At 35.8% G+C, this 23,615-nt stretch overlaps 2 protein-coding genes across 5 annotated transcripts in view; one reads left to right on the forward strand and one right to left on the reverse strand.

Moving 5' to 3' along the window:
• LOC149534992 (uncharacterized) overlaps window positions 1-23,615 on the reverse strand; it is a 217,734-nt gene that overhangs the window by 10,260 nt on the left and 183,859 nt on the right. For all 4 annotated transcript variants that reach the window (XM_089805168.1, XM_089805166.1, XM_089805169.1 and 1 more), the window contains exons 21-24: window positions 22,520-22,615; window positions 22,344-22,424; window positions 22,178-22,249; window positions 21,951-21,995 (exon numbers count right to left, since the gene is read on the reverse strand). In XM_089805168.1, coding sequence (XP_089661294.1) covers window positions 21,951-21,995; window positions 22,178-22,249; window positions 22,344-22,424; window positions 22,520-22,615 — 294 coding nt within the window. The remainder of the gene's footprint in view (window positions 1-21,950; window positions 21,996-22,177; window positions 22,250-22,343; window positions 22,425-22,519; window positions 22,616-23,615) is intronic.
• Window positions 11-8,384, forward strand: LOC149534995 (uncharacterized). The gene is made up of 4 exons (XM_089803431.1): window positions 11-139; window positions 282-687; window positions 3,047-3,204; window positions 8,325-8,384. The coding sequence occupies exons 1-4, from the start codon at window positions 20-22 to the stop codon at window positions 8,382-8,384; spliced, it is 744 nt and encodes a 247-aa protein (XP_089659557.1). The 5' UTR covers window positions 11-19.

The raw sequence follows: 23,615 nt of genomic DNA on the forward strand, positions 1-23,615 counted from the left end.
AAGGGATGATTTGAGGAGCATGTTTGTTGGGCGGGAGTGGATTTCATCTTCCTATGCTACGACCACTGCAGGGATAGATGTGGTGGATTGCATATTTGATGATGATGGTTTTTGGAAACCTGCTAGAGAAATCCTTAAGGTAATTTTATTGCAATTTAACATTTAATATTTTACAGTTTACTATGCTAATTGTTTAATGATTTAGTTTTACCTTAAGTTATATTATTGAATTATTCTATGTTTAAGTTTTGACTCAAATTTTTGTTTTACTTTATATGTAGGCCACTGAGCCTCTTGTATCTCTCCTACGAACTGCTGATGGGGAGAAGCCCTCTATGGGCTACATATATGAGGGCATGGATAGGGCCAAGGAGGCCATTAGAGCTCAGTATGCAGGAGTGCAGGAGAAGTATGCCCCTATTTGGGACATCATTGATAGGAGATGGCAGAATCAGCTCCACAGACCCATCCATGCAGCAGCTTACTTTTTGAATTCGGCATTTCATTTCCGTCCTGACTTCAAGGCGGATGAGGAGGTTCTCACCGGATTATATACAGTGATCCAGAGGTTGAGTACTGATGAGGATAGCAGTGTTGCAATTATTGAGCTTGATAAGTTCAATAATAAAGAAGGGCCACTTTTCTCTAGCAGGGTAGCCATAGATGCTCGGGAAACAATACAGCCAGGTAAAAATTAAATAATATATTCAATGTTCATGAATCTAGATTCTAAACTTAAAGTTGATTATGTAATTTTAGAGTTAACTTGTAATTTGTAATTTGTAAATGAGACTAATTATTTTTATTTTCCCTTATTTCAGATAGATGGTGGCAAATGTTTGGGGCCACAACCCCAAAACTTCAAAAAATTGCCATTCGTATTCTGAGTCAACCAAGCAGCGCTTCTGGATGTGAGCACAGTTGGTCCATGTTCGAGCACATCCACTCGAAGAGGAGAAACAGGTTGACAGTGCAGAGGTTGAATGATCTTGTCTTCGTTCATTACAACCTTCGTCTTAGGATCAGACAGATTTTGGGCACTGACTCCTCTCCGATCATTCTGGAGGAGATTGATCCAGAATCAGAGTGGCTCACAGAGGTTGTAGATCCAGTCTTCACTAAGGAAGACCGTGCGTGGATTGAACAAGTGGATATAGAGGCTGAGGCAGCTAGAGCACGTTCTTCAGGCATTGGTAGACGCACACGTGCACGCACAGACACAGGCCCTAGCGACATTCGTGAGCCCATCTTATATGCGGGAGATATGGCTTGACAATCCTCTAGGACCTACATTAGACGCCTTGCTACTAGGCAGACTGGATACTCAGAGGCTGAGGCTGAGGCTGTAGCCGAGCTTGAGGATGATGTTGAGGATGATGATGACTATGAGCCTGAGGCTTGAGCTGGAGCCTTGTTTTTATATTTTGTTTACAGATATTGATACTGAATCATTGATAGACATATGTTTCAAACTTTCATGGATCTTCATCTTAGATTCTTACATAAATTTATGATTTGATGTCTTATGGATCATCTTACATACATTCTATGATTTAAATCATTATGATCATTTGATTTCTATTTACTTCAGCTAGCCTACAATTTACATTTTAGATAACATAGTTACGTATGTGATGGATTTTATGTTCCATGTTTATGTATGTGAAGTTTTAACTTCTATTTGATGATGTTATAGTGTGCTTAAGTTATATTCAATAAAGGGTGCATGAAATAAGTTTTAAATTGTTAAAATCTTTAAATTTAAAGGGTTTTTTCAAATTTGCCGATTCATCGCCGATTCATTGCCGATTCACAATTCGATTCGGCCTTGCCGATTCCAATCCGATTCCGATTCACGTTTCTTTGGTTGCTGCATATATAATATATATACATTTTATTTTTTTCATAATAAACATAGATTTTTGTACTGACGGACAAAAAAAGAATCCAAACTAGTGTAACGGGGCTCGGACTCACCTTTGACTCGGAAAGTCAAAATTGGGCTCGGACTCGAACTCGGCAACCAAACTTGGAAAATCGAAAAACCCATGAAATTCAAAGATTTTTAAGGCTTTAAAGATTTTTTTCATGCATCATTTAGTCAATTAACATCAAATACACAATAAGATAAATAGACGCTACTTAACACTCATACATAATTTTGCATAGATCACATAAGTATAAAAGCGAATTTTTGAAGAAAAAAACTGAATAACATAATATAAAGTTAAAGTTTAAACATAGTGTCACTGTCAAATGTCTACAATATATGAAATCCATGGAATCAAAAGTTCAAAACATATATCAAAATATCTGCTAGAGTGTAGAAGACTAAGGCTCATAGTAGCCTATGCCTCCTACGAATATGCCTAAGATAAGTGATGGTAGACTCTAGAGCTATCCTCTCTACCTGTGTTTGAGGCTAAACCTCAAGGGCATCCTCATCCTCGTCCACACCCACATAATCTTCATCATCAGACTCAGATCCATCACTCCTAGCCTCAAGGTCCTGCACTCAGTTTCCTTGAGTTGTAGCCTCCTCGACTGCCATCGCTACAGCCTCTGCCTCCCAATCCACCTAATCAACCCACTCCACGTCTTCATCACTAAAGACAAGATAAACAATCTGTGTTCCACTTTGCATGTGGATCAACAATCTCCAATACAATCAGTGATATATCGGTGCCCTGAATCTATCTATGGAGAAGGCGAAGGTTGTAGTGAACAAACTAAAAAGACAAGATCATTCAATTTTTGTACAAACAATGAAAATGCAAGTTAGTTTGTAGCCTCCAATGTTTCATTTAACTCCTCTCAATACTTAAGTGCAAGCTACAAAGTTGCACAAACAATCAACAATCGAAATGGGAGAGCCAACTGGTTTGCTAATTTCTCTCTCAAAATCTCAATACTCTTCTCTAACTCTTTTCTCTCTATCACAAGCATTAGCAAAGGATGGAATGACCTTTTTAGGTAAAATAGATGTTATACAAAGCGCAAACAATTCACTTAATCCTTTATTTTATTTATTTTTGCACTTTATTAGTCATTCTGCTAGAGAGATCCAGAGCTCGAGACTCTGTAAGTCAGGAGAGTCCTTACACTCAGCGAGTCCATGCTGACTCTACCAGGACTCTGTCGAGTTCGAGTCCAGAAACCATTTGCCTCGGAAATGTGGACTTTGGCTCAGACTCACAGAGTCCCGTAACTATGATCCAAACCCAAGCCAAAGAAATTGAACAAATTTTGAACACGAATCCGAACTGTCGACTTAGTTGTTTTGTATAAAGATTTAATTGAAATTTAAAATTTATTAAATGCTTGGATCTCCACCACTCCAATTACAAAGGAATAAAGCTATAAACATGTTGACCAAGGGCCAAGAAGGGGGAATACAGTTTGCAAACTTCACAAAAATAAAAATTATTAAAGTGATTCCAATTTCACCCTATGCACATATCTAACACATGTTTTGTCCTGAACACACCTCTTGATGTTTTGTGTAAGGTAGGAAATAACCTAAGTCACAAGGTTTGAATTCAAATTCACATCTAGATGAAATTCGACACAGGTAAAGATTTGAAAAAAAAAAATCAACATTATTTTTACCTTACATAAGTTTATTTATTTTTTAAATATAAGTAATAGATGCACAAAATAGTCACAATCATTTAAAATTACTAAATAATCAAACTAAATAACTCAATATTTTGTTAAAATAAAATAATAGTATATTAAATAACAGCATTATATTAAATATCATAAAATTCAGATAAACATTGGAGAGGGTAAAAATTCATTGAACTTCATTTTTCATGGATGAATTTCGACATATCCTATGACTTAGAAAATAACTAAATAAAAACCAGTTAAAACAAAAGGAACCTGAAAAGATGGCAACAATTCAGGAAGACTATTCCACTTTGATTCATCTATTTCCTTCAACTTCAAGCACTAGCGCAACTATAGTTTCTGGAGTTATTGAATCCAATTCTATTCATATCTTGTACCAGAGAAACCTTCATAATGTTAATATTTGAACCAAAATATATAGATTGCAATAAACTGAAATCACAATAACAGAGACACAAATATTATCTTTGGGAAAAACCCGCCTCACTGAGGGAAACAATCCAACCCACCAAACTTAGATGCTTTATTAAAAATGTACAAAAATTGGCTAAAATATCCATGTCTCTTTTGAAGTCTTCTAAACTCAATTATCACACAATGATATATCAAAGATCAATAATTCAACAGAGTATCACTTCATAAATTTACGATACTCAACTATGAAAAGTACTAAAATAGAACATATGAATGTCACTTCATTAATATATTAACCATATATGTAATATAATATAATATATAATGCATAATATATATAATACATATTATATTACATATATCATATAAATTATATATATAAGATATATAATGCATAATATATAATATATATTATATTAAATATAATATATATATATATATATATATATATATATAAGAATCACCAATAACAATTTATCTAAAAAACATAAACACAGATTAATAAATCAAATAATCAATGTTTTACTTCTACTGATGCTAAAACATTAACACTCCCTCTTTAGCGAGGGAGAAGTAAAACATCATTAGATTAGAATCAAAATCATTATGTAATCAACATAATGTATATTAAAATCTCTTAGCAACATAAAGTATTTCCTATGATCTCTACTTGCACTTAAGCAATGTCTAGAGATATCCATAGTGATTAAAATTTTCATGATCTCTACTTGCACTTAAGCAATGTCTAGAGATGTCCATGACACATTTGCAGTTCATGATCTCTACTTGCACTTAAGCAATGTCTAGAGATGTTCATGACACACTCATGATCTCTACTTGCACTTAAGCAATGTCTAGAGATGCCCATAACACACTCATGATCTCTACTTGCACTTAAGCAATGTCTAGAGATGTTCATGATAACATAATAGATTTGTTACCCATGATCTCTAATTGTTTGAAAACAATATCTAGAGATATCCATGGTAACAGGACTATCATTTGTAAGATCATCACCTTACAAAGATTACCTTTTGTTTATATATGCCAATGAAAGATCATCACCTTTCATTACATATCTAAAACAACAATTATATAACTAGATATAGATTGAAATTAAATATTCAACATATCAAGTTTTACCTTTAAAATATTTCAATTTAATATTTCCCTTTAGAACTTCTCCTCATAGAGAAGATATCCTCTATAAGGGATTGCATCTCAAAACTTCTCCTTCTGAATATTGATCCTGGGATGTCAAGTCCTCTTGTTACTTCCTTAGAAACTCTCTTTTCCCAAGAATGCTTGTCAAACTCATCACTCCCTTATGATATATGTAGGAGTAGGCCCATCAACATCATGCAGTCACCCACATGGATTTCTAGACTCCCTCTGAGTATCAATCTTCTAAGCTCCAGCGTCATACTCCCTCTTAATGTAGAAGAATCTCATAATCTCAATCATCAAAGATACTTGAATCAAGAGTCATACTTTATCCATCTTGATCATCAGGGTCTTTGGAACTACTATCCTTAGATTTAGTCTTGTACAATATTTGGTAGCATATTGAAGTACCAACCTTCTTTTCCTGTAAGAATATCCTCAGACATAAAGGAAAAGATCAAAGCAAAAGACCCTTATAGTATGTATAGAATTACAATTAAATGAATAGATAAATGTAAAATATATAAGTACTTATCTACCCATGAGGGTCATTGAATTATCTCCTTTTCTAAGGATGGTTCAAGTGGGAATGAAACATTGTTTGTTATTCCCCCCCACAATGTATAGTTACCACTCTTATATTAATGAACACTTTCACATCAAATTGATGACTTCTTTCTAAGTTCCAACTTGCTCTTTTCATCCATTGAAGCTCCAACCATTCATTAAGCTTAATAGTAGAAGCTAGCATAAGCTCGTCCACAATATGCCAATATCTTGATTGAGTATGATTGCGTAACTTGAATGACTCTACAATTCATATGTCAAGTATCATTTATCATTTATCCTACATGATTAAGATCACATAGTTGCATGAATTAAAGTCCTCTTAACTATTACAATTTATTGATCATTGAAGATTCTATCACAACATGGTTTACTCCCTCTGCATCAATATGATCGAGATCACTAAAGATTTGATTGAGTCACATCCCCTATCTACTCTCTCTCTTTTAAGGTTGTCTCTAATGAAATGTCAAACTTCCTCTAAATCTCAATCTCCATCTTCCTGTAGTAACAATCTTAGAGGAAAAGATCAAAGAACATAGCTCGTATAGAAATAAGAGATAATACTCAAAGATAATAAATAGTTTTGTATAATTATATAAGATACATTCAATAAAATATAGATATATATCTTATATGCTTTGAACATATATACTCAGTCCCCAATATATATATTTTAATCTATATTTTAAACATATTATTTGATTATGAAATAACTAACAATGAGTATGAAATTCTTATTCAAATAATGAATAAGAAAGTATTACAAACATATTTAGTTACATAACCAAATAATATATTAGTCACCATAATGATAATAGAATTTACACTATTTATTTATTTTTTATCCTCAATACAATATAATTATTGTTTTACAATCCATGCAATTATGTAATTAAGATAAGCACATGTATATTTAAAATATTTAAAATTACATTAATTCATCATTTATATTAAATAAAATTATATTATCATACCAAATATACCTCTTATTTGGTAGGTGGGCCCCGCATCCCTGCATGGATGATATTAGGCAGAGGAGGGTCTTTTTCCCTTTTTTTGCAGACACTTTTCTCTTGCCACGATGGCAATGCCATTAATATGACATTGTTTTATAAGGATCGCTCACGGACTAGGCCTTCTCTCCACGAGTGCCTATATTTCTATGGGGGGTAAAAGATAATTTTCGGTAACACAAATAAATGCCGCCAAAATCCACAAGGTTTTGAGTCCATCGACTTAGTTTCGAATTGACGCCTTTGAAAAGATTGTGACTTTTCTCTTCATTCACACCCAGCACTCTTGGTGACGTTTCAGACTTCTTGTACGAAGATGAACCAAATACTTTGAATGATACAACTAAACAATGAATATGCAGAGGCTCCAGATGAATTTGTGCATTGCTGCTAATGGTCTCTTATTGGAATACCATTCCAACGTTCAATACTTCCACCCACTTCTTCATTATCTTCTCAAGAATAATGATACCTAAAATATTTAAATTAATTCAAAAACTTTAAGTATGGTCTCATGGTCCAAGGCACCCTGACCAAAGGAGAGTGAAAGCTCAACTAAGCTAAGGTTGAAAGGGAGACGATCGACCAATGAAAGGTGTCACAGATCAAACACATGATCTTTATAAGAGATAGGTGGTAACAAGATTTTGTTTGTCATTTATTGATGTACGCCAATACTGACATCAATCTCCAATCATTTTTGTTATTTACCCTCCAGCTATGGATATTCTGGTGAATATGTGTATGCCTGTCCTCACTAATATTATTCTCTCTTATTTATTTGTGCTCTAAGATCTCCATTAATCCTGATAAGATTAGGTTGGAATGAACTTGATACTCAGTAGCTTTGCCTAAATGGATGTAAAAGTGGACTGCTGATATAAATATTATTTCATAATCTATAATATACTGGATGGCATGACTGAAGATCCATTTTTTTGTGTACTCTATTGGCGATCGAGTGCAATCAGAGCTGAGACCCACCTCTGTAGGTCGTATTATTGTTGGAGTATATGGTATTGACATGTTCTAAGACTGTAACAGTGCCTTGTTATGGCTGATGTAACTTTGCAGAATGGTTGCCTCGATGCCTCCTTGTAATGTCTTATTACTTCTGTCTGCTCGATCTGCCGTGAAAATATTATTTTATCTTCTACTTAGTTTTTTTTTCATTCATTGTTTTCTCTTGGTGTTTTCTGCTTTATTGCTTCCTGCATGACTTATCTCTATCAATATATATACTCCCCAAATAATATCCAAAGTTGTATTGTAATTCCTGCTCATGTGCTGACTGTATCATTTGATTGGTATTTGAGTCCACGTTTCTATCCAGTGGAAGTTAAGGTTGATTGTAATTCCTCTGTGCTGACCAGATGCTTCAGTGCCTTGGAGAGCTCTACTTGTTACAACCATCAATGAAACTACTCATGCTGACTCTGTAGTCTTTCATCTTATGTGACTCCCCCTTCTATATTCTCCTTTCTATGCTCTTCGAATGGGTACACGTTTTATCCTTTATGGATATTGTAGTTATACGATACAGAGAAGAACGATGCCTGTGATTTCTGGCAGACTGTATTTGATTCATGATATGCCCTTATGTAATAGAATGTTTCCTGGCATTGAATAAATAAGATTCTTTTTATTGGACCTTGTGTCTATGGGCCTATGTAGCAGTCGGGCCTCTAAACTAGTATCCACAAGTCACATGCCTCTATTCGATAAAGGGAAATCTGCGAAGGATCTGAACTATGAATAAATATCAAGGATCAATGTTGAATGTGCTAATGAATATCGTGCTGATTGTGCAACTGAATGTCGACTTGACTGTTTGTTTTCTGATTGCAATATATTTATATACTCGCATCATATCTTTGCCAGTCAGACATTGAAATTTGCAGATCAAAATCTACTCGTATATGGAATGGAATGTTCTGAATGCTGCTCTCATCAATGTAAACAATAAAGGATAAGATAGTGATTGAAGTATCTGATATGATATTTTCATTATGCTATTATTTCCTTCAATCGGTGGTATTTGGTTTTCCTTCTCTGCCATCTTCCTTTGATCAGTCATTCACGCCATTCCTCAACTTATTGTCTCTTCTTAATATCAACCTTTCCTACATTTGCAGCCTTGCTCGGATACCATGTTAAAGTATCTGAGATCGTTTCTACAAATGTACTCTCATTGTCGTTGTAATTGATGATTTTCAAATGGAGATTTGGATCTCATATATGTATAATATGAGAGGAGTAGACATGTCTCTTCAAGAGACACGAAGAGATATGTCTCTATAGTTAATCACCATTTAGTTTATAAATAACTATATGCATATCTCATCTTATATATATAATATTAATATATTAACCATATATGTAATATAATATAATATATAATGCATAATATATATAATACATATTAAATTACATATATCATATAAATTATATATATAAGATATATAATGCATAATATATAATATATAATATATATATAAGAATCACCAATAACAATTTATCTGAAAAACATAAACACAGATTAATATATCAAATAATCAATGTTTTACTTCTACTGATGCTAAAACATTAACATAGGCAGCCGTTACAAAGAAAAGGAAGTGGCACTCATGATAAACGGTTAATAAGACATAAATTATCACCATAGGGCAAGAATGAGAACCGATGCAACAACATATCATTGTTAAGGAATTGAAGATCAGAGATCAAATTATGATAGTTTCAAATTACTCTACTATTTATAAAGTTCTGATATTATATTATTCCCACTGCTTATGTTAATTTTACTAAATACTGAATATTACAAAGCTTTATAATTATCTTGCAGAAATTCTGATCCTTTTGATATGACTGCAGATGTAATAGATCGAATGCTGATGAATACCATGTACTTTTTGATTGATGTATTCCCAGCAGTGACCGTTTGAATATAAATATAATATTTTAGAGTCATACCCTACATAGGGGCATGACTCTACATGGCTGGAGCCACATAGGATCATGTCCCTATTTGATTGTAATAACACATGACATGATTCATATTAGTTCCAAATGGTGCAAACATTAAATACGATAACACACAATAATGTGTGATCATATTTTCCTTAATCAGCCCATGTAAGATGGAAGGTGGTAATACATACTAGCCATCGTGAAAGATGTCCATTTCAATTTCAAATACCAATCGGGGTGTATAATACATGCAGATCTGTGTGATTAGAAAGGAAGCATATTGATTTCAGATTTGACATAATCAAAGACAATATATGTGTATGTGTGTGTCTAAATGTATGTCAATTATATGCTTTCTAATCCAACTGATGATATACCTTTAACACTCCCTATTAACAAGAGAAGATTTGAACAACACAACCATCTAAGGATGATAGAGTTTGCAACTAAAAATATCATCCACCTCATATTCATATGGTATGTGCACTAGCATCAGGTTTATGAAGCCTACCAAAGAATATGTTATAACCTAGAAGGATATGTCTTATTTGATCTCTAGCACATTCCAGGACACCAATTAAATGTAGTCTATCAAAAAAAAAAATGATCTCACGGACATTTTAATGTAGTCCATCATGTCATGATCTCTAGGACAGCAACATAATGTAGTCTCCATCATGACAAGTATCATGATCACCTAGGACAGCAATTTGATGTAGTCTCCATCATGATATGTTTGTTATCATGATCTCTGATACATTCTAGGACAACAACTTAATGTAGTCCATCACAATAACAGGTCAAGCTATTGTTAAGATAGTCACCTTACAATAGCAACCTCACAAATACATCAATGAAAGATCATCGCCTATCATGACATAATTCACATATGCAAAATAGTAACTCTTTTAACATTTAATATATAAATGACTATATATTAAATTTAAACATGGCTAAGACTCAATCTTAGGAATTACAATTACATTTTAACCATACCAAGTTTAACTCTAAAGTACTCTTTTATCTTTGCAAGAGGTTTGGTAAATATATTGGCAGTTTACTGATTAGTGCTGATGTATACCAACTTGATAAAATTTCTATCTAACATATCTCCAATGTAGTGATAAAGAATCTCTATGTGACTGGATCTGTTATGGAAAACTAGATTAATTCATAGTTTTATGCAGCTTTGATTATCACAGTGTAGACTTCTTCCTACAACTTGCCATTGAGGGAAGCACTCTTAAAATAACCAACCTTGGGGGTTGTCGTGAAGCATGAAATGAAGCTCACTGCAAAACTAAGGTCAGGTCTAGTGGCAGTGCGGTAAATAAGACTGCCCACTACTTCCTTATTAGTGGTTTCATCTAAATAAGGAGAATCAGACTTGGCTAACAACTTCAATCCTTTCTCCACAAGTGTGTAAACAGGTTTACAATCCTGCATACAAAACCTGTCAAGCAAGTTCTATGACACAGTGCAAGGCCAAGTGAACCCCCAAAGGAGGTGACCAAGCCCCCAGCAACAACCACACAGCAGAAACACAACACAAGATACAATATCTGATAGAAAAAACCAGCTCTTTATTCATAAAATAACTGATTACATGCAATATGTCAATCTGTAAGGCCTTACTGGTTATGACCAAATACAAAGCAATTACAATAATAGTTTTGCAAGACCACACAAGATCCAAACAAACCCTAGCTAACCCTGATTTGTAACAGCACAACAGTCTGGTAGAAACACGAAGAGAGACCTGAACTTGTGCTTGCAAGCCACCAAGCAACCTTCTTGTTCCTAAGCTCACACAAAGCTGCTAGCGCTGCTCACAAATTCACAACTCCAAATTCCTTCTCGAATCTCTACTACTCTTCCCTTGATCCACGGCTTACAACTCTACTCAAACCCTCCTTTTATACTTGCAAAGCCACAAGTTGACCTATTGCAAATAGAATCATCTAGAACCCAAATAAACACAATATGCCTTAGTCGGCTCACAACAATCATTAAATACACATAGGAGAAAGAACCAAGACCACAAAAAAGGTCTTCACACATCCCACAATCGATCCATGTCACAATCACATGTTACACATATTAAATGCACAAAAGATGGCTAAACAAATCTCCCAAGAGCATCTATTCGATGAATAAAACCACCGGGCAACAACAACAAGAACCAAGCATTGATAGCAACCACCGAGCAAGCCAAGCATCACCGAGCTTACCTAGCAAGCACATCCACTGAGCTCTCACAAGCATCATCGAGCACCATAAGCATAACCAAGTTCGTTCAGTCACTGAGTCCCTTAAGCAAAACTACAACCCAGAACTCAGTCACCTTCTTTCAACTGAGTTCTACATCTCCAAGAGCAAAACCACTCCAACATACAGGATTGCCAACTACCCCAAGATGCTCCTACATTAGACACCCCCGAGGCGAAATCATGTTCTTAGCACTACGAAGAGCATCTAAGATTCAGCACATAAATCCCCAATTGGTTCTTCACATACATAATTAAGTCCTTTCTTGCAACAAGCAATCACCTATTCTGCCACTTCACATCCTTCCTCAATGTACCACAAGTCAGTTTTCCGATGCTAATCTCTAACCCCTTAAGAATCCTTCAACTCAACTCACTTACCAAAACTCAGGTTCCTCTTACCGAGTTCCGCATTCTGCAAAGAAATCAGCAAAAACTTCCTGCCACCCTTCTCAAATGTAAACACATTCTTGACACAATCATGGACTACCCTGCAATCATACTACCAAGGTCTACCAAGTAACATGTGAGAACTACTCATGACCACAATATCACACAACACTTGATCCACATACTGCCCAATCTGAAAATCAAGAAGACACTGCTCCCTCACCTCCAAAGCATGTTCATCTTGCAACCAACTAATCCTACAAGGACAAGAACTTCTCACTCTATTCAAACCAAGTATATGAATCATCTCCTCAACAATTAGGTTATCAGTACTCCCACTATCCACAATCACATTCCAGTATGTACCTCTAGACTTGCATCAGGTCCTGAAAAAATTCCTCCTCTGACAAGGTTCCAACACCTTTTTACCAAACAATACTCGCCGAGGCAACAAGTTATCTTCCACCTCGGGCTCATTCACCAAGTCCTCACTTTCATTCACCACGGCAACTCTTTTATCACCAACCTTTCTATCAGCACAGGGACATTCAAACAATCTATGTCCTTTCACCACATCTGTAACAAGTACCCCTAAATCCACCTCTACTTGTTCTTTTCCTCTGGTCAACAGGTTTGGATTCTTCCTCAGCAATCTATTTATCCTTCACCGAGTGTTCCTGTTTCTCCTTCCCTTGGGAATTACCTTGATGTCTTCACTTCAACTTACCTTCTACCTTTAGAGCATACTAATAAACATCCTCAAACAAATCAATCTTCAATGCACCAATTTCATCCTGAATATTGTATCTCAAACCATTAATATACCTAGCCACCTTTTCCTTAGAAAGTTCTCTATGTCCAGACCAAATTGTTAACTTGTAGAACTCCTCGATATAATCCTTCACAGACATGTTCTATTTCAGATTCTGCAATCTCTTAAACAACTCAAGTTCAAAATCAGCAAGAATGAGCTTAAGCCTTCAGTTGTGTTAACACCAATCTCAACCTAATGATCTCCATTTCACCTTCCTCTTCTCTATATCTCTGCAATTCTTTCAACCATAAAGCAGCATGTCCTTTTAACTTAGTTAGTGCCAACCGCAATCTAGACAAATTTCCAATATCCTCTAACTCAAACTAGTCTTCCAATTCACCAATCCACTCAATCAGGTCTTCAAGATTCAATGTGCTTGAGAAATTAGAAACATCCATCGTACGTTTTAGTTTCAACCGAGCGCCAGACCTATCCAACCAACCAGCTCTGTCTTCTAGAGATTGCTCCATCCGATCAGTCCTATCCTCACCACTAGATTGAACAACCTTAAAGTCTTCAACAACTTCCTCATAACCATCCTCTGTACCCACGTTTCTCGGTACACCATCTATAGCTCTCATGATTTCAACGACCATATCATTTATCGTCAACTACATCTAAGATCTGAAATCTAATCTAACCTTCTCTGAAATCTTAGTCTTCACAGCATCACATAGATTTGCAATCACCCTAGGGTCCTATCTTCTCGAAGATCTTTGAAAACCCAAAGCAACAATCACCAACTGGATCAAACCTTCGCTCCACGAGATCAACCTTCACTTTGATATCACCCGACAACAACCACATAGCGGAAACACTATACAAGATACAAGATCTGATAGAAAAAACCAACTCCTTATTCATCAAATTTTTGATTACATGAAATGTGTCGAGCTATAAGGCCTTCTTGATTATGGCCAAATACAAACAATTACAGTAACAATTCTACAAGACCTCGCAAGATCCAAACAAACCCTAGCTAACCCAGATCTGTAATAGCACAACAAACTGGTAGAAACACCAAGAGAAATCTAAACTTATACTCACAAGCCACCAAGCAACCTTCTTGTTCCTAAGCTCACACTTAGCCACTAGCATTACTCACAAATTCACAACTCTAGATTCCTTCTCGGATCACTACTACTCTTCCCTTGATCCACTGCCTACAACTCCACCCAAACCCTCCTTTTATACTTGCACGGCCACAAGTCGGCCTATTGCAGAAAGAATCTAGAACCCAAATAAACACAATATGCCTTAGTTGGCTTATATCACTCATTAAATGCACATAGGAGAAAGAACCAAGACCACAAAAAATGTCCTCACACATCCCACGATCGATCTGCGTCACGATTACATGCTACGCATATTACATGCACCAAGTCGACTGATCAAATCTCCCAAGAGAATCTATTTGGTGAACCAAACCACTGAGCAACAACAACACCAACTGAGCATCGACAACAACCACCGAGTAAGCTAAGTATCACTGAGCTTACCTAGCAAGCACATCCACCGAGCTCTCAAGAGCATCACCGAGCATAATGGACTTCCTTCTGTCACTAGGTCCCTCGGACAAAACAACAACCCAAAACTACCCCAGTAGCAACCAAGCATCACCTTCTTTCGACTGAGTTCTCCATCTCCAAGATCAAAACCACTACAACATATAGGATTGCCAACTACCCGAAAATGCTCATGTATCATCCTACCATACTTAGATTGAGAAATAAAGATACTACCATCAGTCTGCCAAACCTCAACACCTAAACAATAATAGAGAAGCCCCGAATTTGTCATATCAAAATCCTTGCACGCAACTTGTTTGACTTTTGCAATCAAGTGTATTGAACTATGAGTATTGATCAACTCATCCATATGAACAACAAGAAAGAGAATAACTTCACTAGAGCGTTTCATATGGAGATTGTTGTCCAAAGGGTAACACTAAAAACCATGAGCAACCAAGTACTAATTCATTTTGATGTACCACGCTCAAGGGGCATGTTTAAATCCATTAAGTGCTCTTGGTCGGTAACCATGAATCCAAGAGGTTGCATCATGTGGACTTCTTCCTGCAACTCACCATTGAGGAAACCAGTCTTAACATCCATCTGATGGACTTTCCATCCATACTAAGCTAGAATGACGAGAAGAGGACAAAGTGTACTCATCTTGGCAATAGGACAAACAATTTCCTCATAATCAATGCCTTCTTGCTATGTGAACCCTTGAGCAACTAATCTAGCCTTGTATTTATCTAAGGTACCATATGCATGATACTTGACCTTATTGACGCATTTGCAACTAGCAAGTTTCTTTCGTGGAAAAAGATTAGAAAGAATCCAAGTGTGGTTCTTCAAAAGACTCTAGCATTTTGTATCCATAGCATATTCCCACTCTGGAATCTCTTTGGCCTCTTTAAATGTCTTAGGCTCATAAATACTATGGAAGTTGCTCATGAGAGCAAGTTACTGTATCTGCCTACTAGCCCTTATTTTTGGAAGATGTACTCTCAATGAACTCATCAGGACGAAGACCATTGGTAGTCTTAGCCCACCATTTAGGTTGGAGAGATGTGCCAACATCAAGAGGAGGAATAACTAGAGCTGAAATAACTAGATGTGGAACAAGATCTGCAATTGGTTGAACATTAGCATCATTTGGAGGAAAGTTAGGTACTACATCATCAAATTCAGATTTTTCATCATCAATTCCATTAGGTGGACCTAAGGGAAGACAAACACCCAAATCAAAGGCCTTCATCGTCAAAATTCCGCTCAAACGAGGAAGAGAGAAACGGTCCTCATTCTTCATCAAAGACAACATCACAACTGAAGTTAAGATGATCAGTGTCTACATCAATTAATCAGTAAGCCTTACGGTTGTCATTATACACTATAGACATGAGCTTTTGACTGTTGGAATCCAACTTGGAGCTCTGAGCATTTGGAATCCAAATATATGCTAAAGAGCCAAAAACTTCCAAATGTCTAATCCTAGGTTTGCAACTACTCTAGGCTTTCTTAGGAGTCTTTTCTTTAACGACATGTATGGGAGACCTATTAAGGGAATAAACCACAGTAAAAACTCCTTCAGTCCAATATTTCTTAGGAACATTTACATGTTCCATTATAGACCTAACCATTTTTGTAATGGTGTGGTCTACAACACTCTACAACGTCGTTTTGTTGAGGGGCACGTGGGGTAATTAACTGGCACTTAACACCATGTCTATCACAAAAAAGTAGAGCAAACAATAAAACATGGACCACATATATCAGCATGGACCAACTATAGTCCCCCATATGCTCGTCGTGAGTCACCATCCTTGAACAAAGTCTTCTGCTTCTTTCCAATATGTCTTAGGAACATTTATGTGTTCCATTATAGACCTAGCCATTTATGTAATGGTGCGGCTTGTGACGCTCTACAACATCATTTTGTTGAGGGGCGCGTGGGGTAATCAATTGACACTTAATGCCATGTCTATCACAAAAAGTGGAGCAAACAATAGAACATGGACCACATATAGCACCTCAAATGCTCACCATGAGTCACCATCCTTAAACAAAGCCTTGTGCTTCTTTCCATCCTGACAAGCTCTACAAACTCACTGATAAGGGCAAGTAATAAATCAGCCCAAACAAGCTGATCAAGGTACTAAATGTTCCAATGACCATATCGCCAATGCTAGAGACTACTAATAAATGTTGATTTTGTTGTGAAAGCATGCAGAAGAGAATCACCATTATCCACAAGTTTTTATAGACCATGATCCTCAATGTCAACAATAACAGTAGTGTGTGTCGTACAATCAACAATCGAGCACTTGTGTGTACTAAATACCACATCAAGTAGAGAACATCACATGATTTAACTTACAAAGAGTAGGTTAAGTTCCATGCTAGGAACATAGTATACAAATGAGATACCTCCCCCACGACCATATTTGTATGTTGCCCTTGTTGACAACAATATACTCTTCACCTCATCCAAATATAATTGAATCAGTTAATGGATAAAAATCTGTAAACCAATAACATCCTTGAGTGAAATGTCAAGAAGCGCCAGAATCTATATACCAAGGACAAGATTGCACATGGTATGCAGGCCTTTAAGTCATGAAGGCATAAACCACAAACTCTTTCTACTTTGTGTGCTCAGCAACATTGGCTTTAGATTGAGACCCTTCTTGCTTCCACTATTCAGAAGCCAACCAGTTGTGACAATCATTGAGCAAATGGACACATTTGTGACAATAATTACGCTACACCTTCTTCTCTAGATCATCATCTAACTTGATATGAACCCTTCTGTTGAGATGGCTAAGATTTTCCTTTATCCTTTTGAAAGGATTTGGCTGAAAAGGCATGTTGTGAGGACTAGGTGGCACTACTACAAAAACTATTATTCCAAACAATCCTGTTGCAAAAGTTTTGGTGCATAACTCAAATCCACATTAGTTGAAGTAAAGTTGAGACTCTCTATAAAGTGCTCATGGATTTTGGTAGACTCTTCAAGGTGATGACTACCATATCTTCTTCCATTATCTGACCAATAGCTCTCAGATAATCTCGACTATCCTTTAGCTTTGTGAGATGTTCCTGTAAGGACATGTGTTCACCCATCATCATGGAGAACAACTGGTTCTTCATAAAGAGCTCAGCTTTTGTGAGATTTCTCATGCCATCAAATGCCTACTACAAATTTATCAAAAGGAATTTGAGGCAACTGACCATCCATGACAGAGAGCTTGAGAAGCATGACAACTTCTTGGTTTCGATCATCAAACCTATCTATATATCCATGTACAGTGGTAGGACGAGTTTTTGTGCCCAAAATAATCATCTCAAGTCAACGGTATTTGAAGATTGTAAGCATGCTTTGCTTCCAGGTGTTATAATTCTTGTTGTTGAGTCTCTTGATTTCCCTCCAACATTAAGCTAGTCAATGATGTCATCTTGCATGTGTCCCAATGCACACAAAATGAAAACTAGAGAAGAGTCAATAGCATGGATTCAAAACCACAAATCCCAATGCAGAAAACGGAGGCAAATGAAAGTACAGACTTCAAAAAAATGATGAAGTACAGCTGGCATGGATTTTGAGAAAATTTTCAGGCTAACCCATAAAAATCTGAAGACAACCTAGAAATCCTTACAAAATGCTAGAAAGAATCTTAAGTTGAAAATCAAATCTGCTAGCACAAAAATAAGCACGGAAAAAGAGGCATCCAAATAGCTTTTCAAAACGATAAAAAATCTGAGAGTTTCAAAATAAACCCTAGCTGTTTCTTTTTTAAAAACCAAAAAAAATTGCAGAGATCTGAAAAATTGGAGACAAAAATCTACTCATAGAACAGAGACGTAGAGTTCTTTGGAAACCCTCAATGGCACCGAAGGAGCAGAAATTGACCATTGATTGAGTCTAAAATCACAGGAAAACGTGGGCAGAATGCAAATATGGGCCGCAGAAGAAATATCTGCAAAAAAGCGGGCTGAAAAATGATTTAAAATGCAGTTGGATCACATTTATTGCAGAGAAATATGATCAGCGTGGCTGCTAGAAGTTGCAGAGATAAGGCATCACATGGAGAAAAACGACCAAGATGAATGAAACCTCAAGAAAGCCTTTCCAGAAAAACGCAATCTACAAATGAAGAGGCATGAGTAATACTGATAAAATGACGCCCAGCACCCAAATACAATTTGCAGACCAAACATGACCAACACTGGACCCGATTTGCAGAGAAAATGGCCACAAAAAAACGCTAGTCAGATTTGGAGAAGAGAGCAAGATCCCAAGAAAAAATTCGAAGAATTTTAATGACCAAAAAATGTGAGAATAAAATTATTAGAAAATTTGAAAAAAGGCTGTTGTGATACCATATTACTCAAGAGTAATTGGTAAAATAAATAATGTATTAACAAATGATCAATGAGATCATTATAAAGAGTTTTACAAATATACAAAATCTAAGTTACCGATGCTCGTTATGATGTTGATGCGGGTGCGGGGTGCTGATGGGTGGACGGGCGAAAAAAAAAATTGGGGATTTTGGATGTGCTTGGGTGCATCCACAAACACATATATAATGTATGTATGGATGGATGCATATGCAAAGAAATGCAAGAAATATACAAAAATAAACCATTCCATAGCATAATACTTCACCATTGATAGTTCAAGTTGAAAAAACAAGAGAGCCCATCTGCAAATAAAATGAGAAGAACGAGCAATGAATGGCCTCTTTTAGGGTCGTTTTAGGGTTTAGGAGCAAAAAGGGGCAAAAGTAGAATTTAAAAAATCAATTAACACATGCTTTTTAAAGCCACTTAAGTGACTAGGCATTGGAAAAGTCACAGATGCTCTCCAAATGCACCCGGATGTTGTCTGCGTGCTCTTGGAAGCATCCCGAGAGCATCCACAGACGCTGAGTGAGCTTCCTCAAAGTAGCGGTGCAGAATCCAAAAGCACCAGTGCATCCTAACACACCTTGGAAGCATCCCAAGAGCATCCACAGACACTGAGTGAGCTTCCTCAGAGCACCGGTGCAGAATCCAAAAGCAACAGTGCATCCTAACACACCAGCATCAACAACCTGGGATTTTGGGAGAGAATTGATATCTTAGTACAAAAGAGAGTTTCTAATAAGAAACTGAAGAAGATAGTTTAAAAGAAAAGACAATCTTATATACAAATAATTACATATAATACATAATTGAGCATTAATGTAATAAAATAATAATAGTCTAATAGAAATCACTACCTACAAAAATCTATACATAAAAGTCACGCATTTGGAACTCCCTACAAGATCCAAGGAGATCCAAACCATTGAGTTTCATGGCTTAGCAGAAAAAGGTTTCGTACAGAGAAACTACATGGAAGTGAATAACCCTTGTCTCATTTGAAGATTACCAATGTGAGAGGCACAATATCAAATCCCTGATATCCAACAGTATAAATTCTGAGCTTAACCATTTCCATTTTGATTTCCTATGATAAAAATTCAAATTTATAACTTACAAATTAAGCTCAAAACTATATACTTGACTTGAAAGAGTAGTGGACCAACTGTTACCAAGCCTAGAACCAAGAATTCGATAACAACAGCTTCCCAAGAAAAAGTTTGCTGCCAAAATATAAGTTAATTAAAGACAAGCAAAAGCTTGGCCCTGGAACTCCTGACTTAGATTTTAAACTAGTCTGTCTTTGTCTCATCTGAAGATGGTATTCAGAACTAGCTGCTCACAGCCTGCTGGAAAAGTAGCCCAATTTGTCAGGACAATACTTCAGATTTGCAAAGCCACTCAATATGTGTACCAGATGCATCAATAATCCAGCCTCCTCTTTCAAAGTTGGTTTAGGAAATCATGACTCCAGCTGACTGACAGTATATGACTAAACTAAGGAGAGAAAATATACATATTTTACTTCTACTATTAGATGATGGTTCAACAAAACTAATTTGAACATGCACCTGTTATCACTATTCAAGATTGTAGCTTTCTGTCTTGAACCTAAAATAGAGAACTGAGGCCTGTAACCAGCTGTATAAAAATAAACTTAAAGACAGAAAATGGACATCACTCTATTTTGCTGTTAGAGAATGATTAAAGAAAACTAATTTTGCTCTAGGAATTTTTAATTACATTTAAGTTTTGAAATTGTAAAGCTTTTTGGTCCAGGTGCTTACTGCAGTTCCTGTATATAGTGTAAATTGCAAGAACACCGTATCTTTGAAACATTCATACTTCAAAATGAGATTCATGAAAAAGTAAGTATTGGCTACACTGTTATCTGTATAAAGGCCACTCTCTCAAATCTCAAAGATAGACATCAGACCCATATCTATAAATGTGGATTAAATTTATATCAGGTTTGATCTATTTATTGTAATCAAAATATGATTCTTACTGTCACTGATCTCTCTTGCAGATTATAATCAGGACACTGAAGTTGAAATAAGTTGAAGGTGATACCTAGCCTATATTGAGAAATAATGATTACGAGAAAGTCTGAATTCTCTTGGATGATATTCGATTTATGAGAGCAGAACATTAATAGATTTCAATGATGCTCTCTAAATCGATCAAGTTTGAATATAAATATAAATTTGAAGTGGCGCGTCAATGAAGAGACATGCCTCAAAGTGAGTGGGGACATGTCTCCTCACTCAAATATAAGTTATATCTGCCGATTCAAATAGGAAGTAACAAACTTTAACTAAACCAATAGATCGGCAATATGAACAGAGTTGGGTCTGTCATTAATTAACAGCATTTTCTCAATGATCAATTTGCAAATTGATACTTATATCTGGAATATAGATCGATCAGAATAGGTCGATATAATCAGATTAATACATGGAGATGAATAACAGATTTAAGTGGATGATAATATAATGGCTTTGAATTTCTAATGTGTATGTGTATATGTTAATATAAACATAATATATTGATATGTATGCATGCACGTTAGATGTTAGAACATTATATAATCATCTAGTTTATCTGAACGAAGCTATTGAATCAACAATATCAATTGATGAGTCATGCTAATAATCACTTAGTCATATTATCAAATAAATATCAAATTTACCAATAAAATAAAACCATAGGCCATTACCATGTAGGATATACTCATATTGATGTTTCTTATAAAATTGGCTACAGACCATTTCTCACTGTGCTTCAGAATGCAGCTTACCTGCTTGTTCACCAAGCGTGAGAGTATTTCCATTATGAAGTCCACCTATATTACAAGAAATTAAAAAAAAATTATGTATGCATGATCTTAAGACAACATTCTAAAAAGAAATAGATATGTCACATTCTAAGAAGAACCATCATGACTTGTTATATGATCCATCACATCATAAGCAAAATTAGTGCAAGGCAATGCATGTTCCTTTCCGTTCATTATGACAAGCTTACCAGGGAAGGAAAAGCACCAATTGCTTGAATAACTGTGCGCATAAATAGCAGAGGAACTGGTGTCTGCTCCACCTGCACAGATAGCAATACTAGTCGCTATTAGATTTCTGCATATACCATAAATCAACAATCAACTTTTTAACAAAAGTTATTAATTCAAACATACCAATTGGTTCAACACTTTAGCTAAAACTTGTTGGGTGAATACGTCACGCTGCTCAAAGCAAGCACTACATGCATCGGTCACCTATAAGAAAGGGCACTTAATTACTCTTGCTTTGCATCACATGAATTTCTGTCAACGAGAACTTGGTCAGAAGTAGTAAATAATAATATACATGCCTTTTTTAAAGGAATACCATCTCTTTCAGGATCGATCCCATGTATTGCAATCAAAACCTCTGCCGGTGTTAAAGCAGGTCCTGTATGGGCAGAACCCTGACACAAAATATTCAAGAATGAAGGTTACAATAAGATAGACAGTGTAAGACTAATAAATAGTTACAAATAGATCATTGAATAGTGTTAATTCTCTAAGTAACTGTGATAAAATAATGTTCTGATTTCTCTGATTGAACAGATCTGAAAAGCATGTTTCTTCTTTATAAAAAAAATTTAATTGCAATTGCTCCCTTTTAGTCAAATCGGCGATCTCTAAATAGATGACTAAATGCATCTTGTAACCTAACTAATGTGGTTAGTTTTACTAACCATTAGTTTGCTCTTGGGGACTGATTGGAATTAAAAGGTTGCATTTGCAAACAGGGCTAACCTAGGCAAGGGGGTGGGTTTGTGAAAGGACAAATCTCTTGGGTTTATTATAAAGGGGGGTAAGGTTGTGGATAGAAAATCCACAATACATTCTCAAGTCTGCTCCTAGCAATCTGCCCTCAGTGATTTCTTGCAGAGATATATAACAATTTACAGATTTAATTCAAACCTTCCTAGATCAATCATATTGAGTCTAGAATATCTGAAGATTAGTTTGTACATAAAGAAAGTACTTTATCAGCATTATTATTAGCAGAATTTGCAGAAACTTTACATGGTATCAGAGCTTTGGTAGTCAAACCTTGGCTCTGCAAATTGATAATCAGATTTAAAACATATCTAACAACATCCTTCTACCTACAATGGCCAATGCAATCACACCCGAAGACAGGTTTGATGGAAAAGACCACTTCATTGCATCAAAATTCAGAATTATGATGGCTCTTGAAGAAAATGATGTAACACGGTAAGGAATCCAAGCAACTTGATGCCGATCCTTATAAAACTAATTGGATCAAAGGAAACAAGAAAGCCATGAAGATTTTAGACTAGGTAAAACTTAAATAGATTACATTAGACAACATTCAATATGATGAGTGCATTTATAAATGCATATGAGGTTAATAATGCAACTAGAACCCTTTCACTAAAAAGGCAACTAAATCAT

This window comes from Cupressus sempervirens, chromosome 10 (assembly GCF_028749045.1).
Source record: "Cupressus sempervirens isolate cs-2001-9-10 chromosome 10, ASM2874904v1, whole genome shotgun sequence".
Taxonomy (NCBI): Eukaryota; Viridiplantae; Streptophyta; class Pinopsida; order Cupressales; family Cupressaceae; genus Cupressus; species Cupressus sempervirens.